Source organism: Oryx dammah, unplaced genomic scaffold (genome assembly GCF_014754425.2).
Source record: "Oryx dammah isolate SB20612 unplaced genomic scaffold, SCBI_Odam_1.1 HiC_scaffold_18, whole genome shotgun sequence".
Taxonomy (NCBI): Eukaryota; Metazoa; Chordata; class Mammalia; order Artiodactyla; family Bovidae; genus Oryx; species Oryx dammah.
The window spans coordinates 47,155,710-47,181,927 of NW_024070202.1; the positions used below are offsets into that span (position 1 = coordinate 47,155,710).

The window sequence follows — 26,218 nt, forward strand, 5'->3', positions numbered from 1 at the left end:
AGCTTTTAAGTTTAATTAGGTCCCATTTGTTTATTTTTGCTTTTATTTCCAATATTCTGGGAGGTGGGTCATAGAGGATCCTGCTGTGATTTATGTCAGAGAGTGTTTTGCCTATGTTCTCCTCTAGGAGTTTTATAGTTTCTGGTCTTATGTTTAGATCTTTAACCCATTTTGAGTTTATTTTTGTGTATGGTGTTAGAAAGTGTTCTAGTTTCATTCTTTTACAAGTGGTTGACCAGTTTTCCCAGCACCACTTGTTAAAGAGATTGTCTTTAATCCATTGTATATTCTTGCCTCATTTGTCAAAGATAAGGTGTCCATAGGTGAGTGGATTTATCTCTGGGCTTTCTATTTTGTTCCATTGATCTATATTTCTGTCTTTGTGCCAGTACCATACTGTCTTGATGACTGTGGCTTTGTAGTAGAGCCTGAAGTCAGGCAGCTTGATTCCTCCAGTTCCATTCTTCTTTCTCAAGATTGCTTTGGCTCTTCGAGGTTTTTTGTATTTCCATACAAACTGTGAAATTATTTGTTCTAACTCTATGAAAAATACTGTTGGTAGCTTGATAGGGATTGTGTTGAATCTATAGATTGCTTTGGGTAGTTTACTCATTTTCACTATATTGATTCTTCCGTTCCATGAACATGGTATATTTCTCCTTCTATTAGTGTCCTCTTGATTTCTTTCACCAGTGTTTTATAGTTTTCTATATATAGGTCTTTAGTTTCTTTAGGTAGATATGCTAAGTCACTTCAGTCATGTCCAACTCTGTGTAACCCCATAGACGGCAGCCCACCAGGCTCCCCCGTCCCTGGGATTCTCAAGGCAAGAACACTGGAGTGGGTTGCCATTTTCTCCTCCAATGCATGAAAGTGAAGAGTGAGATTGAAATCACTTGGTCGTGTCCGACTCTTAGCGACCCTATGGACTGTAGCCCACCAGGCTCCTCCGTCCATGGGATTTTCCAGGCAAGAGTACTGGAGTGGGGTGCCATTGCCTTCTCCATTAGGTAGATATATTCCTAAGTATTTTATTCTTTTCGTTGCAATGGTGAATGGAATTGTTTCCTTAATTTCTCTTTCTATTTTCTCATTATTAGTGTATAGGAATGCAAGGGATTTCTCTGTGTTGATTTTATTTCCTGCAACTTTACTATATTCATTGATTAGCTCTAGTAATTTTCTGGTGGAGTCTTTAGGGTTTTCTATATAGAGGATCATGTCATCATGTTAGAGTTTTACTTCTTTTCCAATTTGGATTCCTTTTATTTCTTTTTCTGCTCTGATTGCTGTGGCCAAAACTTCCAAAACTATGTTGAATAGTAGTGGTGAAAGTGGGCACCCTTGTCTTGTTCCTGACTTTAGGGGAAATGCTTTCAATTTTTCACCATTTAGGATAATGTTTGCTGTGGGTTTGTCATATATAGCTTTTATTATGTTCCTTCTATTCCTGCTTTCTGGAGAGTTTTTATCATAAATGGATGTTGAATTTTGTCAAAGGCTTCCTCTGCATCTATTGAGATAATCATATGGCTTTTATTTTTCCATTTGTTAATGCGGTGTGATACATTGATTGATTTGCAGATATTGAAGGATCCCTGGGATAAAGCCCACTTGGTCATGGTGTATGATCTTTTTAATGTGATGCTGGATTCTGATTCCTAGAATTTTGTTAAGGGTTTTTGCATCTATGTTCATCAGTGATATTGGCCTGTAGTTTTCTTTTTTTATGGCATCTTTGTGAGGTTTTGGTATTAGGGTGATGGTGGCCTTATAGAAAGAGTTTGAAAGTTTACCTTCCTCTGCAATTTTCTGGAAGAGTTTGAGTAGGATAGGTGTTAGCTCTTCTCTAAATTTTTGGTAGAATTCAGCTGTGAAGCCATCTGGACTTGGGCTTTTGTTTGCTGGAAGATTTCTGATTACAGTTTCCATTTCCGTGCTTGTGATGGGTCTGTTAAGGTTTTCTATTTCTTCCTGGTTCAGTTTTGGAAAGTTGTACTTTTCTAAGAATTTGTCCATTTCTTCCACGTTGTCCATTTTATTGGGATATAATTGCTGATAGTAGTCTCTTATGATCCTTTGTATTTCTGTGTTGTCTGTTGTGATCTCTCCATTTTCATTTCTAATTTTATTGATTTGATTTTTCTCCCTTTGTTTCTTGATGAGTCTGGCTAATGGTTTGTCAATTTTATTTATCCTTTCAAAGAATCAGCTTTTGGCTTTGCTGATTTTTGCTATGGTCTCTTTTGTTTCTTTTGCATTTATTTCTGCCCTAATTTTTAAGATTTCTTTCCTTCTACTAACCTGGGGTTCTTCATGTCTTCCTTTTCTAGTTGCTTTAGGTATAGAGTTTTTTTCTTGTTTCTTGAGGTATGCCTGTATTGCTATGAACTTTCCCCTTAGCACTGCTTTTACTGTGTTTTGGGTTGTTTTGTTTTCATTTTCATTCATTTCTATGCATACTTTGATTTCTTTTTTGATTTTTTTCTGTGATTTGTTGGTTATTCAGCAGCATGTTATTCAGTCTCCATATGTTGTAATTTTTAATAATTTTTCTCCAGTAATTGAGATCTAATCTTACTGCATTGTGGTCAGAAAAGGTGCTTGGAATGATTTCAATTTTTTTGAATTTACCAAGGCTAGATTTATGGCCCAGGATATGATCTATCCTTGAGAAGGTTCCGTGTGCACTTGAGAAAAAGGTGAAATTCATTGTTTTGGGGTGAAATGTCCTATAGATATCAATTGGGTCTAATTGGTCTATTGTATCATTTAAAGTTTGTGTTTCCTTGTTAATTTTCTGTTTAGTTGATCTATCCATAGGTGTGAGTGGGGTATTAAAGTCTCCCACTATTATTGTGTTATTGTTAATTTCCCCTTTCATACTTGTTAGCATTCAACTAGCTCTTTTTAAGCTTTCATTAGGTCCATCAAATTGAGGCCCAGAACAGAACTTAGGAACAACATTCTTTGAGCTTCTAAATTATTTGTATGAAGGATGACCTCAGAGGATCTGTTTACACAGCTTACTTGGGGAGTTAAGGACCCTTTACCAAGAGGCTTCCTCATTTACTAACTGTGTGATCTTGGATCAAATTACTTGACCTCTCAGTTACTGCAGTTTTCTCATCTGTGAAGTGGGGGTGATAATCTTACCAACCTCATAGAATTATTGCAAGGATTAAAGGGGAAAAGATGTGGAACACATAATCAGTAATATTATTAGTTCACCCCTCCTCCCCCTCCCACCACCACCATCACCACCACTACCACCGTCAGGGGAATTCCTGTCCTGTTAGCTGTTTTCTTGATGTCAGAGCAGTGCAGGTATGGCTTAGAGCTAGAAGTCTGCTCAGGGTACAGGCCAGAAGTCTTTACTCTCCTAGCAGTTGGCAGTTGGCAGATGGCAGGGTAGCAGGAAGTGGTCTCTCATGGCTGGGATAGCAGCCAGGCGGCATACAATCCTGTCTTCCCCAGTTGGAACTGAGGACACATTTCTCAAAATAACACCCCTGCACTGACATCAGACTTTAGGTGGTTTGTGGAATCTATGGGCTTTTGTGGGCTGTCCTGTAACCTAATCACTTTTTATTTTACATTTAAGTGGAGGAAAATATTAGGTTCCAAATGAAACACTTGGAGCACAGCCCACAGAGTGGGGATTGCTTATACAAGAAAGACAATTGCTTGGATATTATTTTGGAAACTAAGGCATCCACTTTGCCTCAGTGCCCTTTTCAAGGAGGAATAAGTTTAAAACAAAACTTAAAAATGGTAAGAAATTGTTGATATGAAAGTTGGTTATTTCCAACTGATAGTAAATTCTCCTTGTTGGCCTGACTAACGGATTAGATTATTTCTTATAGTTTAACATGAATTGATATAGTATTGCTGGTCATGAGTATGTCTTCTGCATTGGCCAAAGTCATTGTACGCTGGAGCTGGCTTGCCCAGCTTCATGGGGGCTCACGTGCACTCCTCTTCCCCTTCTGCATTCGGAGAGGTCATGCTGGTAGCTTGAATTCACTCATAGTGGGTGTGTTAACAGCACAGAAATCAGCAAATGCTTCCCCTGCCACCGCTAAAGTTGGATGTTCAACATTTACCATCGGCACACCACTCCATTTAACTCAGTAAACATCTATTGTATGCCAACAGTATGCTTGCTACTGTTTTAGGATCCAAACAACACTGAATAACACAGTCCTTTAAGAGGATCCTACAGATAAATTTGAAGTCCAAGGAAACATGAGATATAGATGTTTTTTGAATGAAAGAGCATCAGCATGTCAATGTAACTCATATGGTAATCCACGCCAAACTCTACCAGCACAAGATAGCCTTTGGGAAAGTCCCTCTATGAAGGAGAATTGTTTTTAAAGCCACCCCAGGCATTCCATTTTCAGCCATCTCTAGGACAGTGTATTCCACAACTATTCACTGCCATCAACTGTATTTGATTACTTTGACTGCTTTGCTCTAATCCTGATTCCAGTGTTTATAAGCTGCCAAGTCCAGAGCCAAACACTGTACTCTGGACACACAACAGTGAGATCATCTAATGGCTCCCATATATTTCATCACTGTGTAGGCGTCCTGACAATATACTTACCTAAAATTTAAAAATATCAATGCAACACATACACACACAATTTTGTAATAAACTAAAATTCTACAATTTATGATGAGAAGAGACAAATCTTCTGCCTCATTTCATCCCCTATCCCACCCCAAGACAACTTTCTCTGTTGGACCCGTCTCTGTGGATCCTGAATCTTGGCTTCCAATTCAGTTTTTCCAGAAAATAACCCTTTAGTCTCCTGATAGGGGTGGAGAGAAAATAGCTACCTGGCTGCATGTGGGAGGTGAAGGGGTCTCGAGTCTGACAACCTCATGTGAGATTTCAAGCCCCTCTCCCCTATTTTCAACCCATTGTGCACCCCTCCGCTGAGGTGCCTACTGCTTCTGGAGGGTCTGGGGAGAAAATGGGCTTGTTAGTATTTTCCTCAAACCACCTGCTAACTTTCTTCTTTCTGCAAAGACAATTATCACTCCAAGTTTGCCCTTTACCTTTTCTGTGTGTAAACTTTTACATTTAAAAGTGCATGGTAAAATGAGCAAATCGTTAAGTACACAACCTGATAAATATTTCACCCATGATTATATTCAGGTCAAGACACAGAACATTTCTAGCATCAGAATCTTCCCCTGTGCCCCAAAAGGCAACATCTATTCTATAAATCTGTCTGTTTGTATTCATGGCTTTAATTCACCAAGGTTACTGTGAATGCCAATTCATTAATTAAAATGTTGAACAATGCTGAGCTCAGCACGGACCTGGCAGGAACATCCTCCAAGTGTTGGAAGGTGAGCCCTATGGGAGGTACCCTCTCTAGCGTGTCCTCCAGCAGTCAGTCAGGTGCAGTGCTATGCATCTAGTCCAGATCCAAACCTTCTCGGTTTATTGGGCTGGACAGAAAAAACTTGTAAAAATTGCAAACAAAAACATGCATCTTATTCTTTCCAAAGGAAAAGCTCCAGAATCATGTTTTTTTTTTTCTTCTTCTCCATTTTCTTCACTTCTGTGTGGCTCTGCCTTCACCCTATTCCAATAATGTGCCAGAAATGTTACCCTCTTCCTGTGTCCCCCTACACTGTATCTGGATTATTCAGGAACACTGGAGAGATTTGGGGTGGGGGGTAGAGGAAGGGGTTAGTGATAAGACCTGCTAGGAAATCAAACAGGCAAGTGAAGTAGGTGGAGAGAAAATGAAAACCCTAACACAAAGCACATAAGCTCCTACTTTCACAGCAGCTTTCCAGTGAGCAGCCAGCCCAGGTACCTGAAGATGCAAACGCTTTTGTGAGGATGCTGCTGCTTTGATTAAAAATTTACTGAACTGTTTAAAGGCAAAAGGCACTACCCAGAAAAGTTACAGAATTTTTTAAAATTGAGAGACCTTTTCCAGTGTTAGTGACCTTAGATCAGATTTGTGATTTCAACTGTCACAACAAATGCAGCATCCCTGAACTACTGGCTTCCAGCATGATTCTGCAATGATTCAGACTTGTCTGGGACTGATTGGCTGTTAGAGGCGTTCAGCTTCTTTATACCTTCCTCATTTACTTTTTGAGTTGAACGGCTTATGAAGATGTAATGAAGAGAAAATAAACTTATTGAAATACATTCCTGGGAAATTCGCTCAGTGACATGGATACCTTAAACCTGATGTTCTGGAATAGTCCCAGATCAGAAATCAAGAGATAACCCACTAGGCAAGTAGTTATTGACTAATGGGAAAAATCAAAAAGGAGAAAAAATACTGTAGTATTGTAAAATTCCAGAGACCTGAGTAAACCAACTAGGAGATACACAGAACTATAAAATACCTTTATGGAAATATCTACAGTGGCTTAGGACGAAACATCTGTAGGTGTTTATTTCTACAGGAGGCAAGGAACTACAGTGGAAAGAGAACCAGACTGAAGGGAGGACAGGCTTGCCTGTCAGCCCAGCTATGTGCTCCTGATACCTCATTTGACCTGTGTCTCAGTTTCCTCCCTTGCATTAGAGAGTCTTCAAGATTACTTCCAGGACCTCCCTGGTGGCCCAGTTGTTGAGACTCTGCCTTGCAAGGCAGGGACACGAGTTCCATTCCTGGTTGGGGAACTAAGATCCCACATCCACAAAGCAACGAAGCCCAAACACCAGAACTACTGAAGCCCTCAGGACACAACTACTGAGCCTGCACACTGTAGAGTGCACACTGCAAGGAAACATCCTACATGATCCATCACCCAAAGCAGTCAAATAAATTAATTTTTAAAAGATTACCTCCTGTTTTCACATTGATTCTCCAAGCTTATGATTAATTTTGAGAGAGGCTTCTCAGAGTTCCAGGATGTCTAGGCTCCTTTCAGAATGAAGTTAGAAGTCACTCAAGCCAGATCAGTGATGGATAGCCAGTCACAGACAAAGCTCAGAACCAAGGGATAAATGATGTCTTTGGTGCTAGATACACTACACTGACATTTCATGCCTATGGATAATAAAATTATACCTTTATGTGCAATGTCAATGGGCTTCCTCTGTTTTTTCCCTCTTCTGTACAAAAATATTCACACTTTAGCCTGAGGAAAAACAAGAAATGTGCCACGGTTTGCCTGAGAGTGTTGACTCCAAGGGGCCTTGCTCTGCCCTTGGTGTGCTCAAACAACTCTCCAAGACTATCATCTCCATGTTAGGGCTATGCTTTGATCAGGAATCATAAATATGCTGTCAATACTGTGTGGCAATCCAGTTTTATTAGTAACTATTTCATTCTTTCTTTACTCTTCTCAAACTTCTTTTGAGATCTCAGGCACACCTGGCTTGCCCGTGGTCACTGAGAAAGTGGAAGCCATCAGATAGGGATTCTCTCATCTTGCCAGCAGTGAATCTAGAAGCTGACTTCTTCCCCTTTTCCCTGGAGGAAATGTCCCCCTGACTACTGTTAAATTAATTAAACAAAGAGGCCATTAGACTGAGATGATCTAATGCCCTAGTGGCCTATGTAAGCAAACCAGTATCTAAGTCTGTAAATGTCTCAAGGTTACAAAATCAAAATGCTAGGGACAATCAGTCACAAATAGCCAACAAGGCTTTAAGCTATAGCCAATCAATACTTTCCTTCCAACCTTTCTTTATAAAAATCTCTCCCCAGCTCCTGTTGGTGGAGCTCCTAACCACTTCTGGTTTGGCGCTGCCTGACTTGAATCCCATTTTTGCACAGATAAGCTCTTAAAATTTTTAATATGTCTCAGCTGATCTTTGTGCACCGCAAAAGCTAATACCTCCACACATGTTCAAATTCACTTTCCTCTTGCCTTTTCAAAAACGTCCCTTTAAAAAAAAATTGGGACTTCCCTGGTGGTTTGGTGGTTAAGACTTCACCTTCCAAGGCAGGGGTTGTGGATTTGACTCCCTTTTGGGGAGCTGGAATCCCACATGCCTTGTGGCCAAAAAACAAAAACTAGAAACAGAAGCAGTATTGGAAAATGCTCCACATCAAAAAAATCTTTTAAAAAAATAACCCCTTTTTTCTGCTTCTTCAACCTCTCCCTTCTATTGTCCCAGCCTCAGCAGCATATGAATCACAATCTGGACCCTTCTCCCTTGAAAAACACAAGAAACAAAAAGAAACAAGATCTAAACACTCCCTTGTGCCTTCTAACCTTCTTAAGACTTGTCTACACAACTGAATTTCTTTCAGTCTCCTGACACTTCCACTTCATCACGCCTGCTTTGCTATGGTCACTGTGTCCAAGTTGTAACCCTTAGAACCTGTTGGGTATGAATTATTTGGAAAATGATATAACTATGTTACATATCTTGAGAGGACATCATCCAGGATTTAGGGTGAGCCTTAGGACTTCCCTGGTGGCTCAGAGGTTAAAGCGTCTGCCTCCAGTGCGGGAGACCGGGGTTCGATCCCTGGGTCGGGAAGATCCCCTGGAGAAGGAAATGGTAACCCACTCCAGTATTCTCTTGCCTGGAGAATCCCATGGGCGGAGAAGCCTGTGGGCTACAGTCCGACGACTGAGTGACTTCACTTCACTTCAAGTCCATGGACAGATGTCCTTATAAGAGAAAAGCCATAGGAGACTTGAAACCCAGGAGAATCAGAGCAGAACGCCATGTGAAGGAGGCAGAGATGGGGCTGATGAGTCTACAAGCCAAGGAATGGCAAGGATTGTAAGCCATCACTAGAAACCAGAAGAGGCCGGGAAGGAATCTCCCCCACAGCCTTTTGAGGGAGTGCAACCCTGCTTGATTTTGAACCTCTGGGCATCAGAACTCTGAGAGAAAGAATTCCTGTTCTTTTAGGCCACCGAGTTGTAGCAATTTGTTATGACAGACCTAGGAGATTAATAGTCACCAATGAACTCCATGTTGCAGTACCTCAGACTCAATACCATCTCTCTCTTCCTTTTGCAACAGTAAACTCAGCTGACTCTTCCTTGCGTGAAGCATCCTCTAGCTCTAGTTTCCAGGGAACTACTACCTGTTGGGTTCTTTCTCTTCTCTTTGTGAATGCTTCCTCTTTGGGTTCTTTGTGAGCTTTTCTGTTCCCACCTAACCTCTAAATGCCTGCTCTTCTTCCCCTACATTCTCTCAAGTAATCACACATATACCTGTGGCTCTAAATATCATCCATATAACAAAGATTCCCAAATTGATGCCTCTAGCTTACCCCTGATGAGAGCTCCCGTCATGTGTATTTCGTGCTTTCTTGACAAAGCAGCTTAGCAGTTCCATGGTAATATCACACATGAACAAACATAAACATGCAAAACATAATTCTTTATTTCCATGAAATGTTTCTTTTGCCCCCTCCCCAAATCCTGTTCTTCCTCTGGTTTTCTACTTCTGAAGCAATACAATTGCTCTACCAGAAACCTGGGAGTCATTCTTTTCCTTCCTCTCACATCCAATTCCTAAGCATGTCTCATCAATTTAACATGTAAAATGGATCTTGAATCCATTCACTTTTTTTAGTATATACTATCACCATTGTGGAACCACAAGAACACAATGTCTCACTGGGTCTCTTGTAACAACTTCTGATGGATTCTCTACACAGCAGTTAGAGGCCCTTCAACAGATCAGATCACATCATGCCCTTATGTAAAACGCTTTAAAGGATTCCCACTGAACTGAGCACAGAAATCCAAACTATGAGGCCTTTTGTGACCTTGCCACACCTTCTGTCCGTCCTTTCCTTGCTCTGCCCATCCCTTTCCCTGTTCTGTCTTCCTTAGTCTTCAAGAATCTACCAGACTTTTCCCACTGTGACCCAGCTCTGCCTGGGATTATCTCCCTGACACTGTCTTCAGCTCACTTTCTCAGAGGGAACTCCTTGATTGCAAACCACCCCCTCAATCCATTTTACGTTGGTTTCTCCTGTTATTCTCTATCATAGAACTCCAATCTTTCTACCATTTGCCACAGTCTGTAATTATGCATTCTATCATGTACCATCTCCCCTGCCTGGGTGCCTTCAGAAAGCATCTGGGACTATATCTGTTTCTCATCACTGAGCAGAGTGCCTAGCTCAGAGGCAGCCACAAATGGGATGCTCCATAAGTATCTGCTGAATGAACTCTCTCTTCTACACCTTAAATGTGGGTTCTGGCAGGAAGGCTCATCTGGTGAGGACACATACACCCAGAAGAATAAAAAGCAATACCCTAAATCTATATTTTATGAAAACCCAAAGACGTTGATTTACAAACATATAAATTATTTTATTTACAAAGCCATGTTACAAAAAAAAAAAAAAAAAGGCAAAAGAAAAAAAAATACAATCGCTCACTGGAGAATGTCTCCAGGCCTGGTGCTGCACCACGGCAGTATCAATAGATACATGTTTGTTCTTTCCTTTTTAAAACTGTAAGCCATAGAATTTACTATTTACACCTACTTTAGACATTTATTCTGCTTACAATATCACAGGCATGGAATGAAGTCTATCTGATAGTGCTAATACATAAAGGTGCGGGACAAAGAAGGAAAATACTTAGTGTTACAAAATATGGATCGTAGAAAAGAAACCCACTCCACAAGTGTGGTATCTGTTTAGAATGTTTGGACATGCTTTCTTCAAAATTTCTGGAAAAGGTTCTAAAATTGGTAGTAGGAAAGGACAAATGAGCAGGTGCAAATTCTCCTCTGTGCAACAACAGTTATTGAATATACCCCATGACTGACCAGCTACATAAAACCCACAGAGTTTTGTTAAAGTGCCATGGGCTGACAGCATAACAAAATAGAAGGTGTAAATAGAAAATTTCTTTTTTTCCTTTTTTAAAACAAGAGTTCACTGAGAATCAGCAATAATAGAATATGCTGTATAAACTATTCTCTACAAAGGTTGATCAGCATTATTTACAATTGGTACATTGATACAAAAGAAGGCATACAAGTTATCCAGGTCGCTTTTTTTTTATGGCTGACAGGTCTATGCATTGCGTTACGCTTTAACAACCAGAGCTTTCGAGCCTCTATGGCTGGCGACAAGTCACAAGATCTTCAGGCAGATGGGGGTGTGTGCAGTCAAGGGGCTAGGAGAGAGGGCTGAGTGGGGTGTGCAGAACAGAAGTACCCAAAGGATATTCCCCCAATAATGCTTTATAGGCTGGTCCAGTTGAACTCCATCCAAACAAACTGAAAGAAAACCTTTTATTTGCATTCCATTTTTCAAGCTGTGAGTTTTGAATACATCATTATAAAGTAAACCTGTAGCTGACTGTGAAGGAAGAAACACCGTGGGTTTTCCCTTTTTGCTCAGTTTCCAGAAATGTCCTCACCTTGGTCAGAGCCAGTCTTTCACCAAGTAAGCAGCATTCAGTGGGGAGCCTCTTTATTCCAGCTTGCAATTCAAGATGTAGAGAGCTAAAATGTTTAAAATCCATTGAATTGCTCCTTTAGTCCCTGTCGAGACATTATTTCTCAGAAGCAGCCACTTAATCTCTCAACCTTTGTTTTCCCTCTTGAGTGTAAGAGTTTGTAAATCAGAGGGTTATTTTGTTGCTGAGATTTTTTTTTGTTTTCACTCCTGCAAGTATTACAACTCAAAATAAATTATTTAAAAAAAAACACAACAGACTTCTAAAACTGAACGAGACGAAAATTGTGCAAAAATAACAAAGATATGTACATACTTTTCAGTCTGAAGAAATGTACAATAAAAACATAATTCAAAGAACATTTTAAAAATATAAACATTGCTTCAACTTTCCTAAGTTTCATATTGTTTCTGAAACTATTCTGGTCAGTTAGCTCTGTAATATAGTAAAACATAAATTATTACAAAATTAACACTATAAAAATTTACTTTAAGAATATCTTCTAAACTTTTTTCAAAGGGTCTAGCCTTGTTTATAATTTCTTAAACATTTATAAGTCTTAAAATCTGCCTTAACCTTTTTTTTTTAAAAGAAAAAGTAACAATCTTCCCTTCAATTTGCAGTCTTTTTTTCCCAAGATGGAAATAAACCAGCATATAAGTGCACTTTTAACACTGTAGAAATAAAAATGAATTCATCTGAACTAATGTCCTAGTACCTAATATCAACTCCTGATTTTTAAAAAAATCATTTTATATTAAAAACTTTAGTAATCCTATTAAGAAACACTGTCAGTGCAATTCCATTGATGCAAATCACTCCGCTTGCCTCCCGTCTTTGCAAAATCAAATCATATGGTGAAATTTAACAGTAGTCTGATCTTTGGGTTTGGAGGGAATGGGAAAGAAAACTTTAGGGTAGGGATGAGGGTTTACATCCAGCGGCAAAACTGGCATTCATATCTGACTTACAGATGAAGCAAAAACTCCTAGTATCTCTTCCATTATACTGTACACAAAGTTACATGATTCATAGCATAGAACACCTATTTTTATATGGGGAATTCCTTTCCTGATTACAATTCCCAATTAGAGCTTATGGTATTGTTTCTTTCAGAACTCCAGTGTGAACAGTTTCGTAGCTGCAGGCCTCCGGCTTCTCCCTTCTGGCTCTTCTCCATAAGTGGTGGCCTTACCATTCTTTCCTGGGTGGCTGTGTTGGAATGGGGGCCTCTGGCCAAGGGCATGGTGGTGGGTGGGCAATGTTAGTATTTATTCTCAACAGGGGTTTGGCAATTAACCCTCCACAGCAGCTTTCCCTCAAGCCCTTTCTTCTGGCCCTGCTTTTCTCCTCTTGTCAAGCCCCAGAGGGCAGCTTGAGAACTTCCACTGCCCTGGGTACCATTCCTCCTCCTGAGTGGCTTCCTGAGGTCTTGTGCCCCTTTCCCTGGAATTCTTCCCCCCAGTGACTTGCTCGGCTTCATGCCCTTGGACACGGTGTTCTGGGAGGGATTGTGTAGCATGCAGGCCTAACAAGCTCAGATGATCACAGTTACCCAATTCCCACCATCTTTTGAGGATGTCTTTTCCTACCCCCATACCACTCTTCCTGCAACCCTTGTAGGTCTATTCCTGCCCCTGTCCCTAACCCAGTACATCTGTGAGCTGCACAGCTACACAGTGGTACTGAGTGAGCCCCATCATTAAATGCTGCTGTTCTCAGCTTTGCATCTGGTTCCTGCTATTCTGCTTCCCTAGAAACCTGATGGGGACACTTGGCCTGCCCTCCAGCTCTCTGCTCCCCAAACACAGGCTGCTCCCCAGAAAAGCCCCTCCCCCATCAACACGCTGTCCAGAGGGGAAGTATGAGAGCTTGTTCCTCTGATGGCCAGTGGGGACCCAGAGAGTGGCAGGCAGGAGGGGACGGGAGGGAAAGATGGAAGAGCCCAAGGAAAGGAGCACTGAACGTGCTCAAGTTCAAGAGTTTCAGACGAGGCCAACCAGGAACAGACATTCTGCAATGTCTGCTCTTGTGGCTGGAGCAAAATGACGCAGTAGCAACATCAGAAACTAGATGAATGACTCCAAACTTGGAAGAAGGTATACACATGGCAGATGAAAGAACGGAAACAAAACACTGGTGCTTGTTTTCTGTAAATCTCAAATTCACGTTCTTTTGCCTTTTTCTTTTTGCCTCAAAACTAAAAATTGGTCAATTAAAAAAAGAAGAAAGGCCAGAACCACAGGTAGGGCACAGGAAACAGACTCTCCCCCACTGCCCACTCCCCTCCCTCTTCTGGCTGGGGTGGGGTCCCGTGGCCAGGCATTGGTTTGCAATTGGCTTCAGAGTCTTGTTATGGAAGAGTCCTTATCCTGCCCGTTCTGTTTGTGTTCTTCTAGGAAAGAAAAGAAAAAAGAAAAAGCTTGTTTCAAAAACATACATTTGGGGTTACCTACAAGAGTTCAAAAAGATAGCCTCATTTCCTCATCTATAATAAAAAGGACACCATACCACTTCCTGCATTCAGCAAAAGCTAGCTGTGATGAGCCAATGAGGTGACTGAAGTAAAGGACTCGGTAAATGGAAGGTAGCCACAAAGATCCCAGCTGTGGAGGAAAGCACAGGGACAAATCCTGGAGATTCACGGGGCTCCACTCCAGGAGGGAGGACTAGGATAGCTGATCTGTCTTCTTTGTTTTGTTTTTCTGTCCATCTTTTCCTAACTAACCCACAGAGAGCATGGAGAATTACCCAAGGAAGAAAATATAGTGCTGGGCTAAGCATAAAGGCTTTGAATATACAGGTTTGGTTCAAGTTCCTTCACCTTCATCTGCAAAATGACATTTTGTCCCCAACATGACCAGTTTGTTAAAAGGTTGAAACGTATGTAATGTATGTGAGGGGCAGAGCACAGCACCTACAGAGGAAGAGCTCAACAAAAGAGAGGTGTTGGTGTTATTGTTACATTCAGTTAGGCTGTCTGTTAAACCCCACTGTGGGTTTCCAGCTGATGTGCCTGGAACTGGTGATGGCACAGGTGCCTGCAAAGGGTCAAAGTGGAATCTCCAGGCACACCTTGCAACCCTTTCAGGAGGCCTGCTATCAACAGGCAGATTCCTGAATCCCTTCCTTCATCCTAGCACAGAGGATGGGCTGGCAGGTGACTCAAACTGGTGGAGATGCACTCCCTGATCTGAGGATATAAAACTCTTCCCTATTAACCTTCACCCACACTCCACCCAAGGTTTGTGGGGAAAGACCAAAGTGCAGAAAAACACTGTAATTTTGTATCTATGACACATATGGCACTTCTAAGACAATGTAACAGCCAGACACATATTTTTTTCCCATCATGTACAACCCTCCCTGGCCTCCCCAGGATGTGCACACACTCCACTGGAGAAAATCACATATACACTGTTTACACACCTCAAGTTTATAAAAAAACCTCTTAAATCTACCCTGAACAGTTCCACCATGAAACCACATCCTGAAATCACATAGCTACAGCTCACCAGAAGCCTCGAGAAAGTGCTGACCTGACCGATGCCTGCCAAGAGTAAGGCCCGTTAGTCAACAGCACCTTATTTAACTTTCACAGCGACCTCAGAAAGTAGGTGTCGATTTTGCCATTTAACGTATGAAAACCTGTGACTCAGAGAAGTAATCCGCCCAATATCATGCAACTGCTAACAGTAAATGGAGAAGGCAATGGCACCCCACTCCAGTACTCTTGCCTGGAAAATCCCATGGGCAGAGGAGCCTGGTGGGCTGCAGTCCACGGGGTCGCTAAGAGTCCGACACAACTGGGCGACTTCACTTTCACTTTTCACTTTCATGCATTGGAGGAGGAAATGGCAACCCACTCCAGTGTTCTTGCCTTGAGAATCCCAGGGACGGGGGAGCCTGGTGGGCTGCCGTCAATGGGGTCATACAGAGTCGGACAGGACTGAAGCGACTTAGCAGCAGCAGCAGCTAACAGTAAAAGCTAGCATTTGTGTGTGTTAGGGCTCAGGCATTTTGTAGAGGCTTTATGTCAATAAATTAATTTAATCCTCACAAAAGCTGCATATGAGAGAGGTCATAATGAGCCCATCTTACAGACGAGGAACCTGAAGCACAGAGAAATGAGGTAACTTGCCCAAGGGCACACACAACCAATTACCAGAAGGCCTAGTTTTAGACTCCGGGCAGCCATTTTCTTAACCGGAGATGAGATGTGACCCAGAGTCTGACCCCAAAGCCCACGTTCTTTCCACCCTGCTGAAGACCCTATGGACTTCTGCCCCCCAGTAACTTACCGGTCGGCTGTGTCCTGGGCTGGATATGCTTGAAGGACTGGATTGTGACAAAGCTAGGCTGCTATTTTTCCCAACCTGAAAGACACCAGTGAAGCCTTCCTCAGACACGGGCGTCAGCTGGGGACAGACTCCCGGATACCACGAGTCGCGAGGGGAGAGGAGGAGGCTTCACGGTACCTCGCAGGCTCTCCTCCTGTGGTGTGGAACTCGTGTTTCCACCTTAAACGTCAGAGAAAACGGGTATGTTTCAGGGGGCCTCCACCACGCCCCTCTCATCCCAGAGGGAAAATTGAGGGGAACTCTCAAGCCGTTTCCCAGACGTGCAGACTGCAAGGTTTCTGGAGGAGGCCCAGGTTTCCCACGTATGACTGCAGTTCCTGACCCATCTCGTCTCAGGCCCAGGCTCCCCTGGACTGGCTGAGAAGGAATGCCTGCGTCTTTTCTAAGTTTTCCCAGCACACCCCACGCCGTTAAGAAACACGGCCAGAGGCACAGCTTAAGCCCAGGCCTTCCTAATTTGCCCTCTTGCCCCCGGGGCGTGTGGGCGTGGCCGTCGTGCCCGCGGTGGGCGGAGTCCTCAGGGGAGGAGTTCCGCGCTACTCCCCTTTTCATAGACACCTGCCTTACCTTCGCAGTCTTGTTTTTTTGTTCAATTTAGTATCTCCGTGGCAAATTTTGGGGCCTTAGAACTACCAGATACAATTAAACAGATCCCCTATTGGTCCCCAAAGCATATTTTACCTTGAATTTCTCCCCCTCATGCCAAGTCTGGCCCAGTCTTCTAAGATTTCCCCAAGGGCCCAAGATTTCCCCAAAGGCCTAAGATTTCCCCAAGGGCTTCCCGAAGGGCTTTCCCCAACACCTGGAAATCACCGGTGGTGACCCTGGACAAAGCCTGTTCTTAATGGCCTGGTGACAAGCACCCAGATATCAGCTGCAATAGAGAACCAGCATTGACTAGCTCCAAGGCAGCCATTACATTCATCCACTCTGATTTCCCTCCTGATGCGCACTCTGATGGAGGCTTGTCTGCTCCTTTCACCACTGGTTTAGACTAATTCAGCATGCTTACAAAACATTTCATATGGTCCTGCATCAAAGAATCAACAGTGCCACATTTACTCAAGACAAAGGCACTCCACCCATACAGAGGTACTCCATCAATAGAGACAGAGATGAAAAGTCCAGACTCCAGAGGCAAACCGCCTGGGTGTAAATCCCAGCCCTAACTTACTCGCTGTGTGACTTTGGGCACGTTATTTAACATTCCTGTGCCTTGGTTTATTCATCTGTAAAATGGGGGTAATAACAGGTGACAATTAGATGAATATATGAAGGGCTTGGACCAGAGCCCAGACCATTAAGTAACAGCTGCTGGAACCTCACTGAAAACAGGTGGCACTATAGCCTTGCTGCTCAGTTTGTGGCCAGCACACCAGTGCAGCACTGCCTGGTGTCTGTTAGAAATGCAGACTCTCAGGATCCACCCCAGACCTGCTGATTCAGAATGTGCACTTTATTGAGAATCCCCTGGTGATTCAAGTTTAAGAAGCCCTGGATCTGCCCTCCATCCTGAGACCTGGAGGTGGCATGGACGAGCAGTTATTAGTTTCAGGGTGGGGGTGCCCGGTGGGTTCTGGTCCTTCTCCCCAGCTCCCCTGCAACTGCAGATGTGTGCAATTGTCTGGGCCCTGATGAGAGGACCTATGTACCCCTTGCAAACTTGGCCTTGGGTTGCAGCTTGTCTGGCCCTTGAGATTCAAAATTGCTTTTCTCCCACGTTTGCTTGTGTTTTGTGAATCCCCCTTAAGAGTTTCTCTTCATGAGGTTTTAACAAGTCTCACACAAAGATGATGAGAACCATGAAGACATCTTTTAAACAACTGCCTCTCATGCCTCCAAAGCCCTCACTCCCAGACAGGGCTGGAGCCCACCGAATTCTGTCAGCCTGGGGCTGCTGGTACAGTCCGTGCACACTGTCCTGCGAGGTCCCTCCCACTGGACTCAGCTCGCAGAGACCCCAGGCAGCCCCTCCCTACCTCTGCTCCTTCCTCTACACACAAATGATACCAGAGTTGGGCAGGAGGGTTTCCTAAACAGTAATCCTGGCCGGAGAAGAACGGGGAGACTTGAGGAAGAGAACAGGGCTCCACGGAAAAAAAACATGTGTTCTTCATGGACCACATCCCATTCCCCCAAGCTTCCCTCACAACACCCTCATCTGTGTGTAGTAGCCTGGAACACTTCTGTGCCAGGTGGTGTGAGCTGCAGTGTTACTTCAGGAAGTAAAGAGTTATCTTAGGAGTAGGGAGCCTAGTAAAGTGAGAAGCATAGCACCTCCCCCCAGGTGGGACCCAGGTCATTATGTAACCTGCTAGGCCCTGGGTTCTTCCTAAGGGGATGCCAATAGATCAAACCTGCTTGGCAACAGAACTCTTCAGTGAAATCATCCAGACTGACAATAGAGCGAGGTGGGGAGCTCAGAATCTCTCTGTGCCTTAGTCTGCTCATCTGTAAAGTGGTGATTACAACAGCATCAACTGCGCTGGGCTGTTGTGAGGATTAAATGAGGTGATACTCATATAGGACTCAGAACAGCACCTAGTACATAGTGGATACTGTACAAAGTGTCTGTTACATAAACTTCTCTCAGAGCAAGGGGTGGAATCGCTTAGAGGAAGATCGAGGAGGGGACTCATGTTTGTGTTACCTATCTGGGCCACCTGTTAGAACCACCTGGCTAAGCGGGGGTGGGGGGAGGGGGCGCTGCCCGGTTCCCCAACCCCCCTCCCTGGGCAGTGCCAGGAGGCTCCTGGAAGGACGGGCCCCTTACCTGCCGAGAGGAGGTGCTGTTAACGGGATCGGGCACCGGAGCAAGAAGGCTGGGCGGGTTCTTTCTGTGAACGCTATTCATTCCAGGCATTTTAGTGATTTTACAGGCTTTGCTACTAGAACTTGAGTTCTTACGCTTTTTTCCTTCTGATTTGTCAAAAGAGAGGGGCAGAGAAGACACAGCATTGTGTGAAGCCAGAGAGAGGTCCCCTGCAAGGGTGGGCACAGAGAGGGGACAGGAGTCACTGCTGCCACCCCCAGAGCCCACGTGTCTCACTAGGTCCGTGGGGCCGCCAGGCAGCGAGGTCCGTCCTGAGGGCTCCAGTTTGGCACTGAGTGGGCTCACCCCATTGTTTGAGTTGTGCACAGACAGACTGTTATAGGGAGGGGCCGCCTGATAGGAGTTCAAAGCAGAACTGGCATTCAAAACACAGTTCTTTTTGTGGGGCCCTGACAATGGGGAGGCGAGGGATGTCTGCAGGGGTAATGAGGAGGAAGAGGAGGAAGTCGAAGACTGCGGCTTCCTCTTTTTGTTACTTGGAGACTCGTCGCTACGGGCGGACAGGTCTTTGACTTTTGAGGATTTGCTGGTTTTGGTTTTGGATGGCTTGTGGGATGGGGAAGCGATGACGGCTGGTATCGGGGACACGGCGGGTGGGGCCTTGAAGGTTGAGTCCATGATGCTGAGGGTTGCGGCCACATGAGGGAAAGCTGTGGTGTGTGACATGAGGGCGCTCGGGTCCGGCGATGTCACAAAAGCTGCATTTGAGAGCATGGCTGATGTCATTATGTAAGAAGAGGTGAGTCTCGAGCTGATGGGAGCTGAAGGAAGATACACAGCACTGGGGTTGCTGAAAGGCTGTAAAACGGATGCTGGAACAGGGGTGGTGAGGTGGGCTGCTGGCGAGGGCATGGGGCTATCTGCCGCAGGAGGGATTTTCCTAAACGTGAGAGAAGAGTGAAAGAGAAACAGTGAGAAATAGGCTTCGCATTGCTCCAGAAGCTCAATTAAGTGTGAGCATCAGGGCTACAGAGAAAACCCTGGAGGAAACCAGACTATGGAAAATGAAGCCTTGAAGGATGGCGAAATCTGATTTATGGCCCTTCCCTATGGTTTCCCCCCATTGCAACATCCGGCAAACTAGTTTTAATCACTTTCAGGTTTTCGGATCCTTTTCTCCATGCTTGGCTATTGGATAATGGCTGATTTGGGTTCCCGAATAAAAGGCGAATGTTAATTAGAATAGAAATTGCCCCAACAGTATCCCCCTGTTTTCGTGCCCTTGGCAGTGATGAAGGTGATTTTTAATGACAGGTGGTCGTTTCACACTTAGGTCCTGGCTTGAAGAAGGGTGAGGACGGGGCTGTGCCGCCTGCACATGGGGGCCAGAGCATCCCCCCGTGCCCCTGCAGCCTCTGCCCCCCTGCCTCCACACCCTGCTCTCACAGGCCAGTCTGCCCCTGCAGGTGCTGTCTACAGTCTCTGGTGACCCTGTAGAGAGGCACTTCTACATTTGCTCCTCTTCACCTTGCTCTGCCTCCCACTCAATCAGGAGCGATCATTGGGGTATGGCTGTTCTTCAGCAGGTCTTCCTGTCCCCGGGTTAAGAAGTGGGGAAGGTAGAGGAGTCCTCATAGATCCAGAGAAGGGGATCATGAATTTCTAGTTTGTTCTGAAGGTGAATGCAGGAGAACACATGAATGGGGGGGAGTCCTTCCTGAAAACTGAAGTGGGGGTACCTGGGAAAAAAAACTCTCTGCCTCCTACACTCTGTGGAGCCCAGACCAGCACCAGGTAGAGGGTCACCTTGGGAGTCTCCCCACAAACTCCATCTTTTGACTCATGACGGAAACAGCTTCTGCTTCCAAGCCGAGGCCTTGGTTCATGTTGCTACTCCTCTGGGGGCCAGGAGGAGCGTGGGGGTTTGGGGTCACCATGTCCCTGACTTTTCAGGAAAGGGTACAGACCTCAGGAGAGAGGAAACTGACCTCAGGGGCCAGGTGCCTATTTTCAAACAGGTTCTTTCCTGTTTCTCACCTTCCTCACCCCTCCCTATTTCTACTGGAAGTCATTTTCTTTGTAGCTGGGGCTCCCCAGAAATTAGGAACTAGCTCTGCCTCTTGGAAAGCAGCACTCGAAGGCCGGCAGGTGTGAGGCGGTGCCTCCCTTCAGCAGCAGGACAAGGCAGGGAACTCTGGAAAGAGGCCCTGCTGAGGACACGCCTCTCCTAGCCTTGCTCTCTCCAAGGATTCTGTTTTCTGCCTGCAATTTGGTGAGGCCCATGGCTTCCATCTCTAGGGTGGAATCCAGGGGGATCCTTGAATACACGAGTGCAGTGTCCTCGAAATCATCAGACTGAGATCCAATATAGGAGAAAAATGTTGCCAAACTCAGCGTGGCCATAATGGTGTTTGAAAAACCTATTTTCTCTCAAGCCTAAAGAGGGCAAAAGATGCTGTCAACACTAAACAAGGGCTCCATTAATAGTACTCGTTGCAATGAATGAATGACTGAATGAGTGGATGGATGGGTGGTGGTGGATGGGTGAGCGGATGAATTCTCAGCAGCAATACAACAAAGCATGCCAGCCAAGGACTCCCATAAATCAGATGAGGAAGGCCTAAACACACCCTTAGAACTGTCTGGCACTGCACCACCCCTCTCTAACAGCACCAGGGCCCATTTCTCAGAGGGTGCAATGTCCACACACCACATCGTCTCTGCTGGCTGCCGCCTCCTGTGGTTCGCCAGGCATCCCACTCAATCTTTCCTTCACTCAAGTTTTGTACCAGCTAAAATATGGGTAGGAGTCCATATGGGCAGAGTTCTGGCAGTTACTTGTAATACAAAGTTATTTACAAATACCAGATGGCTCATTTAGAGAGGGCCCCGATCGATGACCATAAGCGGGATCCATCTGAGCGTCCTGATCTGGTATTTCCCCATTACAGAGTCTACACTCAGGTTTCAGCCTGTACTGACCAGAGCTGAAGTCCTCAGCCTGCCCTGGCTGACACTCAGCACTGGGATGGGCGCTATTTTTCTGCGTACTTCCTACCTCTTCCCTTCCTCCCCCCACTCATCTTAAGTGGAGAGCAGAGGCAGGAGGGGCAGAGGGGCAGGGGGCAAAGCAGGGTGAGGGGCATGTGGCAGCTCACTGTCCCCGGGAACCCCTTCCCCCATGCTAGACAGTTCATGTGCTTTTCAGGTGCCAAATGGCAGTGGATTTCAGCTTGGTGGGCTGTGTCCCAGTTGCAGCTTTGCACGCTGGCCTAGGGAAGTCCCACACAAAAGCCCCCAGATGCGAATAAATTACAGTGCCCATCCTCCCCTGCCGGCTGGCACGGAGATCCAGATGCTGACCTGGCTGAAAGAGAATACTGTGTTGGCGTCTCCTGATGCAGAGTTAAATGCTTGTTAAAGAAAAAAGAGTCTTGGCCGTTCCTTTTCTTCCTAATGTCTTCCACGCCCCCATCGGCTGCCATCCCTCCAGGTTCGGGCCCGTCGGGGCCTGGGGTTTGGGCAGCGAGGTTGAGAGGGCAGCGGGGTGCTACGCTCTCCAGAGTTGACACCCAGGCAGCCCCAATGTTGCTCAGTGACAGCAGATTTGTTAGGCAAGTCCTGAAAAGGGGGGAGGGACCTGATGCCCTGTGGCTCGGGTTTCTGTGCCTGAGGAGGAAAGGAATATGGACTTGAGCTGACAGGACACCAGGCAGCGAAATACAGATCAACACATTCCTTCCACGTGTCCGGGACTAACACTTCCACAACACAGGAGAGCACAGAGCTGTGGGCCACCAGGGCCAGCTGCCATGCTGGGGGACCCGCGCACAGGGTTCAGTCACCCGACACCAGGAATACGGGAACCCCGCATGCAGCCCATTGGGTGCCGCTCAGAAAGGACACAGGTAGAAAACGGGTGCCCTTGAGAAGAAACCATAAGCTTCTCTTGTGGCCCTTTCCTACTTCACAAGAAGTGTCAATGTGTCATCCTAAGTCTGCTCAGAGAGCTTACAGCACACTCGGTGGGGCTTACTTCTAGAAGTTCTGGAAGCTCTCAGGGCATCGTGGTGAATAGGGGCTGAGGGGCCATCACCGTCTGAGAGAGAGGAGGCGACCTGGGAGCAGGCAGGTTTCGACTGCTCTTCCCATCCTACCCTAGTACCTAGTACTGTTTCTCGGGAATACCTTCCCAGCCTTTCCTGGGCTTCGCTGGGCAGACTGAGGGGTTCGATGTTGGCTTTCCTGGACCATCTGGGCCTAGAGCTGAGGGATCCACGATTCTATAGATTATGAGATCTTAAAAGCTCACCTTTGCAGGAGAAGGGGGTGGGGGGGCTGGAGATCGCCAGGGGGTCAGCCTGGCATTACCAAGTGTCCAGAATGGCAGTTCCTTAGGTGCTGTGCTTTGAGAGGACCTAGTGTGTCACTCTGTACAACAGCACTGCATTTCCCTAAGCCAAGAAGGCTTTTTCCCTCTTTATGAATCTATTAAAATGTAAACACATTGAGAGGTGTTGGAGAATAAAAAGACCATAGAGAAATGGAACATAAGTTCGGTTTGGGGTAGAGAGAAGTATGTAGAGAGGTGAGGAGAGAGACCTAGGGATGTGGGAAGGGCCAAAGACAAGCTTAACCGACTTGGCAATATGGTCCTGGATCTGCCCTGTTGGCCACGCTGTGTAGTTTTTCATAGGACATTAAACAATTACAAATTGGTCAATAACCATTATGAAAGTTTCAGTATCAATATCTAGCATTAACATTACAAACAGAAGGATATTCTTAATATCCTTAGATAGTCTTAGTTATGGCAAAAAGGCCCTTTAACACTATTAAATAAACAAGGTCTTATCTAATACCTTTCCATTTAGTTAGAAGATTACCAACACAAAAGTTATCTCCAAAGAAGATAAAACATACCACATTGTAGTTGTCTCTGAAAAACTACAGGCAAGCCACCAAGAGGGGCTGACGTTCAAGAATTAATCATGAATTCTGATTTCAGAATAATTTCATTCAATAAAAAGCCAACTAGGGACATTCATTTAGAAAACTGGGGTTCAGAGGGTTGTGGGGCAGCTCAAATCTCATATTGCACAAAAACTGCTCACTTACTTCCACATCTGTGAATTCAAGTGTTTTTCTACCATGGAGTTTAGTGCGAATCGAAAACGATCCCATCTTCTATCAAACACATAATACCCTCGTCCCATGAGGCGACTCCCAAATGAGCAAAACTGTGAGGGGAAAAAAAAAACCACATTTTTAACTTTAATTACAGGTTAATAAGCTAATACAAGCCACACAGAGACAAATAACATTTACATAAAAACACACAGGGGTATAGTTTTCCTCAAAATAAAGAAGCAAATAGTACTGAAGCCAAAAATATTTCTATGTGAGCTCCCAGATTTTCTGCAGAACCTCACAGGGTGAGTCAACAATAGTGACATTCAATTGTCTGTGGCACTGAGGGTTACCTTCTCCATCCCGGAGACTGAGCCAGCACTTTCAGTTGAAAAAATAAACAAACCAACAGCAACAGTAGCCAGGACAATTGTTCAGTACCATGGGCCGGTCACATCAGCCATCTTCTCAAGGAAGCCAGGCTTCCCTGCTTCCCATCACAGTAATGGCAACAGCTGGTTCTAAGGTTCTCCTGTCGACAGATCATACCTTTCCTATGTGTTGTCAACAGAGCCACTTCCCTTCCGGCTAGGCTGAACCCCTTCCTCTCCTGGCATCGGCCTCATCTGCCCTCCCATCAGCACTGCCAGGCTGCCTGGGGCACGGCCACTGCCGCTGAGCTCTCTGCTGCTGCCTCCCTGGGCTGTGTCCAGTTTCCTCTCCCTCAGGGCCTGAACAAGGACTCACCTTTCCAGTCGCCTTTCTCTGACTTTCCTTGCCTCTCTGAACTCCCACAAACCCCTATACACACTTCAGTACCTTCCACCTGGGAACAGCTACGTGGCTGTTCTATGTGACACTGAGTGCTTCTGTGGTGGTCTTGATGACTGCAAGTGTCTAAAGGCCAGGGACCCCCATTCTCTTCTTCTTCCTCCTCAGTAAGAGACTAGTAGGGATTTAGGCTAAAGGATGGACTATAGAGATAATGTCCTACAAAGCGTTCAGAGTGAACTCACACTTTAAACACAGGGCTGAAACATGAGCAGTTAGACGGTTAATAAATGTCATTTGATGATGATGTTAGGACACCCAGAAGGCCAGCAGACAGAAATGCAAGAAGGTGACATTTGGCTGGTCAGAGCTCAGGCGAGTTTGCAAGTGACTCTATAACTCAAATGCAGCTCCTCTCCCTCCCCCAGGCCTCTCCCGGCAGCTTCCTGGCCTCCGTCCCAGACACAGTGCTGGGCTGGCACTCATTCCACAAATGCTTCCTGGAACCAGTCTTTGGAACAGTTCTCAGGAGGAAATGCAAGACCTTCCCTTTGTTTTGTTTCTGCTTATGTTTGGGGGTCGGTGGGGTTGCACTAAAATCTTGCCACCCATCAAATCTGGTACTCCTGATGAAAAACTCTTTTCCGCACATTAAGTGCTTACTGGCCAAGCCAGAAAACATACAAAGGGAGTTCTCCCACATGGAAGCTGGTCCCCAACAGCATATAGGCACCGGTCCAGGTCCAGACATCTTTTCTTCCTTTGTCTCCTTGCTAAAGACACCCCAAACGAGGGTTCATTACAAAAATTGATTTAATGTATCAGTTGGCCATGAAAGAAAGGACAAAGCAAAGAAACAAATCCATGGCCTTTCCATTTAAATCAGCAAAACAAGAAGGGCACACAAATCTGCCAGGCTCCAAGTTGAGCTAATCCACTGTAGCTTGGCATCATGTCATTTGGACAGAGATCTTGATGTGCTCCAGAGTCTGGCCTTCTGGTAGAGAGCCCTGTCTCACTTTCAGACTTGGAAGCTGGAGGCCTCTTAACTGTCTGCGCTACCTATGTCTCTAGTTCAATAGAGATGCAAGGCTCAGGGCCCCAGAGGCTCCTGTTCTTAGTCGCACATGGTGCCCCAGGCAGGGCTGTAGCTCCTTGCAGCATGGGCCACTGTGGCAGACCCTACTAGTTGCCAAGCTCATCAACTGCCATCTCAACCCCAGGTCTCCCTGTTTTTTCCTGGCTAAGAGAACCATGCTTTTGTTCTGATATCTGGCATGGAGCAGTGAGCAGGAAAGGTGGGTTTCTTCACAGAACCCTGGGATGAATCATGGCTGGGATCATCCTGTGTGTTGTTTTAGTTGCTAAGTCATGTCTGACTCTTTGCGACCCCATGGACTGTAGCCTGCCAGACTCCTCCGTCGATGGGATTCTCCAGGTAAAAACACTGGAATGGGTTAACATTTTCTTCTCCAGGGGATCTTCCCGACCCAGGAATCAAACCCGCATTTCTTGCATTGGCAGGCATTTTCTTTACCACTGAACCAAACAGGAAGCCCCATCCTGTGTTCCTACAAGCCTATCCTCTGCCACTGATTGGTATAGGGGTAGGCATGTGACCTACTTCTGGTAGGTGGAAGGGAAGGTCTGCTGGGAGGGCTCATAGGAACATCTTCTTCCCTAAGAAATGACACAGAGCATCTTAGAGGAAGACTCCCTTCCTGTTGGTCGCTTTCCCCACTTTGTAGAATGTGACTTGGTGAGGATGTGACACTGGAGCTGGAGCCAATATATC

The 26,218-nt window shown here is 45.2% G+C and overlaps 1 protein-coding gene across 5 annotated transcripts in view; it reads right to left on the bottom strand.

Moving 5' to 3' along the window:
• Positions 1-10,833: 10,833 nt before the first annotated feature.
• The window catches only part of ATXN7L1 (ataxin 7 like 1), a 256,387-nt gene continuing 241,002 nt past the window's right edge, over positions 10,834-26,218 (bottom strand). For 2 of the 5 annotated variants that reach the window (XM_040260792.1, XM_040260796.1), the window contains 5 exons: positions 23,641-23,762; positions 21,886-22,191; positions 18,523-19,462; positions 15,690-15,764; positions 10,834-13,783 (listed from right to left, as the gene is read on the bottom strand). In XM_040260792.1, the coding sequence (XP_040116726.1) occupies positions 13,742-13,783; positions 15,690-15,764; positions 18,523-19,462; positions 21,886-22,191; positions 23,641-23,762 (1,485 nt within the window). In that variant the 3' untranslated portion in view covers positions 10,834-13,741. The remainder of the gene's footprint in view (positions 13,784-15,689; positions 15,765-18,522; positions 19,463-21,885; positions 22,192-23,640; positions 23,763-26,218) is intronic. The other 3 variants (XM_040260793.1, XM_040260795.1, XM_040260794.1) reach the window with 3 other exon arrangements.